Genomic DNA, 8,410 nt, shown 5'->3' with positions numbered 1-8,410 from the left:
GATGATAAATCTCCTGTTTTTTTTCTTCTTTCTTTAATCCCTCTAACTCTGACCCAGTGCAGAGATGCAAAGAGTTTGCAGAAGGGGTTGTTCCTATGTAACATGGCTCGTCAACAGTACCAGCAGCCAGTGGACAGAAGGGCAAGCTGTGGGCAGGAGACAGGTCAGCCAGGGCGCAGGAGACCGAAGGTGAAGAAGTCAGATTAGATCACAGGATGTGAGCCGCTGTCTGCGCACCCTGGTGACTGGGTGGCAGATGCGCAGTGCAGGCCGAGTGAATCATGGCATGGCCGCCTACCGGCCACTTGACAAGCCGCCACCTCCACGCCTCCGTGTCCCCTACCCTGTCCGTCACCGGTCACAGTTGACTCTGTGTCTGAACCTTGCCGTAAACTTCTCCTTCCCATTCCCGCCTTTTTCCCATTTCCCGCTTCAAGACCTCGTCGAACTTCTTCCTAAGGGACCTTGTCTTAAAAGCGTAGGCGCCTGACAGGTGTCAGGATGGCTGGTCTGAAACAAGGACGTGGTGATGTCACTGGCTTAGACCCCCACAGTGGCTTCCCGTTACAAGGTCCAGACTCCTCAGCATGCCGTTAGACTGGGTTTCACGCACGTCCCCGATTTCTAATGCAATGTGCCGCCGTCCCCGCCCCGCATGACCGTCACCCGACGGGCGAGTGCTCAGGCCCGCTTTCTGTGTAAGCTGCTGCTTTCTCCCTCTCCTGGGCCGAGGCCTCCGAGGTCCAAGCAGACCGTACTTTGTTTGTCTGACTTTGGCCTTGCTCTGTTCCTCGTAGCCGCGGGTGGAGTGGGCGGCCCCCGTCTCAGCTTCCTTGTGCGTTGTGTGTGACCCTTCAGTGCCTCTTCACCTCGTGCTGGACGTTGGCCACCTGTGACAGCAGACCGATTCCCTGAGGGTGGTGGTTTATCTTCACGTCTGTCATTTAGCAGCGTGCCTAGCACTTTAAAAGTGCCCTGTCCATCACAGCGTTGAACCTCGGCGACGGCCGCACGAGGTCGGTGCTATTTGCCACACCCCCGTTTTGCACTCGAAGTAAACTGAGCTCAGAGGCCCCACGATGGAAAACGGCAAACGGCAAACCGCGTGCCCAGCCCGGACCCGGCCAGCGCCGCTCTGCGTTTCTCCCGCCGTTCGCGTGTCCGTGGGCCGCCCTCGGGCAGGCCCTCTGTCCGCGCCTGCTGACCAAGTGGGCGCTGGGGACTCTGGTCCACTCAGGGCCAGTTTGGGGCTTTGGGGCAGCGGGAAAGTGGAAGACACCAATGCACCATCCATAAAAATAAGAGGCTTAGGAGAATCTTCAAGATGTAAAACAATTCAGTGTGTTGATTGGGTCTTAGAAATGTCCAGTTTGGGGTTTTGGGGTGGTGAGTGTAGAGGGAGCATCATTGTCTAACTGTGCAGCGTCTGTAGCACAGGACGCAGCTAGCACAGCCGTGGAACGCCCTGGATCGGTTTCTGGGACACTGCTGCCCCCTTACTTCCATCTGTATTACAAGTGCTCATGAAAGTCGGATAACGTAATTGAATTTTTACTGACACATGCAGTGCAGGGCTAGCCATTCGCATGTCAGCTCTTTGAGACGGAGTACAGCACACGTAGGCATGATCGGGGTCAGCAAAATGTGTTGCAAAAAAAGGTGTCCTTTAGTCCATCTTAAATTGAAAAATTGCTTTAAGTGCCACGTACTATTAGGGCTTATATAAATGAGTGTGATATCAATTGTGTTGTTTTCTTGGGTCGTCCTAGTTGTCAAATAGTTCACCTGAATGTAACATTTAACCCTTAAAAGTCTATAGAGTGAATGTTAGCAACACGGAGTGGTTCAATTCATTTCTTTTCGGTCATCTGATTTTTCTAGTAAACTTAGTAAAACATAGATGGTGTTTTAACGTCTCTTTTCTGTTATTTCTCTAGTGCTGTTAGTAACGGTGCTGGTCGTGGAAGGGATCGCCGTGGCCCAGAAGACCCAAGGTGAGTCACGCCACGTGTGCGGGGTGGAGGAGGCTTATTTGAAAGGTTTACAGCTTCAGGGGACTGTTTCCATAGTCCCTCTGCCATGTTCCAGTGACCTAAGGCTTCCTGTCTTCCTGTCGGCCTCGATGTAACTGGGTTCAGCTGCAATTAACGCAAGTCAATTGTCGACATAAAGTCCTGCCTCAATAAATTTTAAAAATTGGCAGCACTAGTAGCTCCTAACTAACACACGCACGCGTGTGCACGCGCGCGCGTGCACACACACACACACACACACACACACACACTACCGATTTTGTCCGAAAATTAAATGAGATTTATGCTTTATCACGAAGCAAAAATAAAAATCCATTTTTCCAGTGTAGACAAATGAAACATTTCCATCAGCATCTCATTCAGCGCCCCCGGACCTGTCCTGATTGTCCGTTTGTGGCAGAGGATCAGCTAGTATGATTTTTGAACCAGATTTTCATGTCCGACTTGAGCACATTTCTTACACGACCTGATCCGTCTTTATTTTCCTCAGAGTTATACGTGCACGTGACAGAAGTCCAGGCACTCTAAAAAGTCAGGAAAACCCAGGCCCCCGCCCTGCCCGACCCCCGCTCCCAGCTCCCTGGGGATCCCCGCTCCCAGCTCCCTGGGGATCCCCGCTACCAGCTCCCTGGGGATTCCTGCTCCCTGCTCCCTGGGGATCCCCGCTCCCAGCTGACCGTTTGGTGTCTGTGTCCCCGCTTCGCTCTCACTGACTCGCTTCCTGTCACCGCTTAGTCACTTCCCATTCAAGTGTCTGCGAGGCTTTCCCACCGCGGGAGGTGAGGATTCAGCCCGCCGTGCACTCGCTCACCCTCCACCCCAGCCGCCACTCCATTTGGGACAGTTACGTCCTGAGTCCGGTTCCATCCATGTTTGGGATTCACGTTAGGATTTCTGCTGAGCCTTTTCAATGCGAAAAGTTTGTGTTTCCGCTTGGAAAGTTCTCCTGTCCCTTGTCCTCTTCGTCCCCGCTGCGGCGTGTGAGGGCCGGGGTGGGCGGGGTGGACGAATGCCCGGGACTGCCCTGCAGCTTCTCGTGCGACAGCCCGCAGGCCACTCCGCCCGTGCTCAGGCCTCGGTCTGCAACCCTCCGTTCTGAGCTCTCCGCTCAGTCCTTCATTTCTGTTTTTAGGAGCTTCCCTTTTTCCTTGGGGTGGTTTTTAAGTACCCTTGTACCCAAGTTCTTATTTTGTGGATAGACTCTCTTTTTCCCTGAGGAGATGAAGCGATAGTTTTGTTTTGGATGTCTGCTTGTGTTTACAAGGGGGACATTCGACTCTGACCACTCACCGTCCGCGAGGCGGGGCTGCTGGCTGTGGCCCCACTGCCGAGGGGCCCGACACAGGCGAACCCCTTTGTCTGCATCGTCGGGTCTTTTTCTTCGGGCTCACTGGATTCCCCGGAGAAGCTTTCCGTTTCCTGCCAAGAGACACCCCCCGCCCCCCATCTGACCAGGAGACCTCCCTGGAGTGGCGGGGGGCGGGGTCGTCATGAGGTTCGTCAGTGTCACCCAGTCTCCCTGTTCTCGGGCCGGTGTCTGCACCCTCAGCTGTGCCCGGTGCCCCAGTTTCTCTTCTCCAAGGGAAGAATCTCGTTTCCGATAGAGGGACGGAGCAGCAGCGGCAGGAACCCGCGGGGCCGGGAGGGTATCAGGACCGAAATCGATTCTAAGTCGGTGTGGAAGGAAGACTCACCTCTCTAAAAGCCCAGGGTCACTGCCCGGACCCCAGCCCGCCTCCTGGGACTGCGGGTCGTCGCCGTCGCGTGGTGCCAGCTGCCTCTTCGTCCTCAGAGGCTTCTGTCCTTTATAAAAGCTGCTCCTCTCCTGTTGGCGAAGCGGACTCCGGGGAGGAGCGCGGCCTGACGCCCGCGTCGCGTCTGCAGCCGCCGGGGAGACGCCCCCGTGCGGCCCGTGACTCTTAACTTGACTTTCGTCTTGAACTAGGGCGGAGAGAGACGTGACGTGCCCTGGCCGAGACGAACTGCTGCGACCCTTTTCATTTTACGTCGCAGCCGAGTTTCACGCAGTTTTCCTGACGCCTGATTCTCCCCCTCGGTCTGGCCCCGTGAGCGCCGGGCGCCTCGTGTCCCCCCGGGTCGCAGCCTCGTCACGCATGTGCGTGCGAGCGAGCGTGTGTGCGTGTAGCAGAGCGGGCAGTTCTTTGGGGAGCTGGGGAAAGAGAATGCTGTTCTCTGTTGCCGTCACGAACGTTTCAAATGCTGTTTTCTCCTCAGATGGACAAAACATTGGAATCAAGCACGTTCCTACGACCCAGTGTGGCATCTGGGTTCGAACCAGCAACGGGGGACATTTTGCTTCGCCTAATTACCCTGACTCGTACCCGCCGAACAAGGAGTGTATCTACATTTTGGAAGGTATTTGACCAATTTCTGTCTTCTACCGAATGAAGTCTAAAACCAAACGCTTTGGTAAAGTTTCCCGTTGTAACCCATTCGAACGGAATTAAACGTGTATTTGAATTAAACTCTGGTAATTATAAATATCTTTGAATACTGAACACGTCAACAAGATGTAATGGTTGAAATACTATCGGGATTCTGAATCTCCTGAGACGTAATTCAACGAGATGCACCAGGAGGTACGAGAAATTTCTCCGAGAAGACACTTAAGCTAACTGGCGTCCCTTGCGGGGCAGCATGAGGACGCGTGTCCGTAGCTGCTCTGGTCGATCCTTTTGTGTCTCTTACTTGTCTGTTCGCCATGATACCCCGTATCTCACGAGCCAGGCATTAGCTTCTCCACCCTAACGGGAATCCGTTAAGTCCACTGAACTCATTTGATAAGTAGCCTGGGCGGAGGGGAACGGTGACGCTGGGTCCGCAGAGCAGCGTCGTTGTTATTATTCGTGTGACCTGTGACATTCCTCGTGAACTTGACGTAAAGCGCTCTCACGGTGGCGCGCATTACGAACCGTCAGCCCTGGTCTCGTTGGTGTCGCCCTCATTTGCTTACTCTTACCTTCTAGCTGCTCCACGTCAAAGAGTAGAGTTGACCTTCGACGAACATTTTTACATAGAACCATCGTTCGAATGTCGCTTTGACCACCTGGAAATTCGAGACGGGCCGTTCGGCTTCTCCCCACTCATAGATCGCTTCTGCGGCGTGAAGAGTCCCCCGTTAATTAGATCCACGGGGAGGTTCATGTGGGTTAAGTTCAGTTCTGACGAAGAACTTGAAGGACTGGGATTTCGAGCAAAATATTCATTTATTCCAGGTAACGCAAATTGCCTTATTCAGTGGTTAGGCCTCGCTCTGATTGTAGAATCTTAAGGCCGGAAAAGAGATAATTCAGTCACGTTAACCCTTTAAGAAATGGAAACACAAGACACACAAGGTATCATTCCTGTCTTCATAGAGTTACAAACTAACAAGATGAAAAAGCAACTTAGTATAACTTAGTTTTCAGTCCTTTTGCTTTTATTTATCTTTTCATGCAAGAAATTTGTTAATTGAAAAGAATGAAAACAGATCGAAATGAAAAAACATCCATAATCTTACCACCCTGTGTATAAAAAACCATCATGGGGAATTTGGCGTTTACCCCCTCAGATGTTTTTCTGTATTTTGTTTGTTTGTTTTACCAGAGAGCGTCTTGTACATACAGGTACATTACCTGCTTTATTACCTGCTTTTTGCCTGAACAAAGTCACCTTTTTTTTCCCCCCGATCACTAAACATATTATGGGAATTTTTAAGTGTTGCTTCAATATTTATCTTCTTAATGCCAAAAGGATAACATCTTCAAAAAGTGAAACTTACCTGATAGACTATTTTTTAGAATAGTTTTAGGTTCACAGCAAAACAGCAGAAAGTACAGATCCCATGTACACCCCTTAACCCACACCACACACGGCCGCCTCCAAATCAACACCCCCTCCCCTCCCCAGGTGGCCCATTAGCTCCTGTCGATGAATCTGTCGACACATCACGATCTCCCAGAGTCCGCAGTGTACATCAGGGTTCACTCTTGGCATCGTACGTTTCCATGGGTTTGGACAAACGTATAACGACATGTATCCATCATGACATCATCACACAGTATTTCTAGTGCCCTAAAAACCGTCTGTGCTCACCCGTTCACCCCTCCTGCCCCGACCCCTGGCAGCCGCTGATCTTTTCACTGTCTCCATAGTTCTGCCTTTTCCAGAATGTCATAGAGTTGGAATCATACAGTACGTAGCCTTTTCAGCCCGGCTTCTTTCACTCGCTAATATGCATTTAAGGTTCTTCCATGTTTTTTCGTGGCTCAGAACTCATTTCTTTTTAACACTAAATAACATTCCATTGTCTTGGTGTCCCTCAGTCTGTTGATCCATTCTATTGAAGAGTATCTTGGCTGCTTCTGAGTTTTAGCCATTACGAATAAACCTGCTATAAGCATCCACATGCACATTTTTGTGTGGAGAAGTTTTTAACTCATTTGGGTAAATAATCGAGGAGCACAACCGATGGATCATATTGAAATTTATTTGTCATTTTTGTGTGAATGGATGGTGATGGTTGCACAGCATCGTGAAATGTACTTAATGCCACTGAATTGTACACTGAGAAATGTGTAAAAGGGTAAACGTTATGTTATATATATTTTACTACAATAAAAATAAATTTTAAAAAATTACAAACAGGTGTCTCAAAAAACCTTAATTGGAAAGTCCAGATAGGACCTATATATACCAAATTGCCAAAAGGAAAAAAAATTGCTAGTCTAAAACATCTCAGAATCTTTAATAAGACTAAAACCTATTATAATGCAGTTTGTTGTATATAATTGGGTGCTCAATTCTTGTTAAAATTGTTTTCAACTCCAGATATTTTATCATGCTTATTAAATTACATATTGAAAAAAGTAGGGGGGTGATTTTTAGCTTAATTTAGAAAACATCTCAGAGACGATTCTTTAACTTAGTGAACTAAACCCAGCTAGGGGGGCAATTAATTACATTTGAGATTTTTTGCGGAGAAGTTTAAACCTTAAACGGCATTGGAGTACAAATTACAGGAGCTCTCTGACAGATGAGTCAGAATTTCTTCATATGTAGGCAGAAACTCTAGGACACTGCCATTGCTGCATTAAAACTTCCAGAATTCTCCGTTATTTACGGGAAGTAGCAATCCATTAAGAGCCTCTGCCTCAACCAGTATCACTAGGAGCTTAGAGAATTTCATTGAAAAAAATACTAATTTCTCATCATCGTTAATAGGTTTCTTCCAGATTTACCAGTTCCTAAACAATTTATAAATATGATTTTAAATAACTAAACACAGCCGTAATTTAGCTAATTATGCATTGCCTATTTATTTTGACATTTCTTTTAGTGCTAAAATTGGGGAATCCTCACCCACATTATAAGGACAGCATGATAGAGTAAGAAAAACTGTCTAGAGAATTAAAATCCAGCCCTGGCTTTGCTGTTATATCATCCAAGAAAATACAATCTCTCCGATTCAGTTACCTCATTTATGAAATGGAATATTATGTAATCCTCCTGACATGACTCTCATTGGCATAATATTAAACGTGATGTATGTTAACAACTCTGAAGTTCTGTAAGATGCAAATGTAGGGTAATACAGTCTAGGAATCCTAAGCATTTTACTATAATTTGTCTATAGTTTAACTATAAGGCATATCAAGTTGCTTTCATGATACAGCTAATAGAGCTAATTCTTATTCTGTCCAGAATAAGAACCTTTCCATAGAAAGTTGCCTGATTTTGTTTTTTAATATTTAAAAACATTATTCAAATAATTAAGAGCATTGTTTTTTAATGTCTGTTTTTTCTTTCAGGTAATCTAAACTCGTTTGCAAAGATCCGATTCATGTATAAGATTTTATAACGTATCTTTTTGACAGGAAAGTACCTTTTACTTCCATTAATTCATTTAGTTCATAAAAATCAAACACTGCCCAGTTTATTTAAATGGGTTATTTTGATATAAACTTTTGGTTCTCAGTCTTCTGTGAACTACTCCAGGGCAGAAGAGTCTGTGTATCACCTCGTCTTCCCCTGCCGTTGTGAAAAAAACCCTCACTAGCTGCTACTGTTTTTTGTGTGTGTGGGGTAAATTTTATACGACATAAAATTCATCGTTTCAACCCTTTTTAAGTGGCATTAAGTACGTTCACAGTGTGGTGCGACCATCGCCACCTTCCACCTCCAGAATGTCTTGGCCGTCCCAACCGGAAACTGTCCGTTAAGCGCTAGCTCCTCGTTCCCGCCCGTCCAGCCCTGGTCCTCGCTGTCTCTGAATTTGGCTGTTCTAGTTATTTCACATGAGCGGGATCCTACAGTATTTGTCCTTTAGTGTCTGGCTTGTTTCACTCAGCGTGTTTCAGGTTCATCCATGCTGTAGC

At 47.6% G+C, this 8,410-nt stretch overlaps 1 protein-coding gene across 1 annotated transcript in view; it reads left to right on the top strand.

The window, feature by feature from the left end:
- The first annotated feature begins 1,885 nt into the window (after positions 1 to 1,885).
- NETO2 (neuropilin and tolloid like 2) overlaps positions 1,886 to 8,410 on the top strand; it is a 26,202-nt gene continuing 19,677 nt past the window's right edge. Inside the window, 3 exon segments of the mRNA XM_023519649.1 lie at positions 1,886 to 1,994; positions 4,269 to 4,409; positions 5,021 to 5,324. Coding sequence (XP_023375417.1) covers positions 1,901 to 1,994; positions 4,269 to 4,409; positions 5,021 to 5,324 — 539 coding nt within the window. The 5' untranslated portion in view covers positions 1,886 to 1,900.

Source organism: Pteropus vampyrus, unplaced genomic scaffold (genome assembly GCF_000151845.1).
Source record: "Pteropus vampyrus isolate Shadow unplaced genomic scaffold, Pvam_2.0 Scaffold228, whole genome shotgun sequence".
NCBI lineage: Eukaryota > Metazoa > Chordata > Mammalia > Chiroptera > Pteropodidae > Pteropus > Pteropus vampyrus.
Note: the sequence above shows the minus strand (reverse complement) of the source record. Positions and strands in the feature narration are given on the sequence as shown.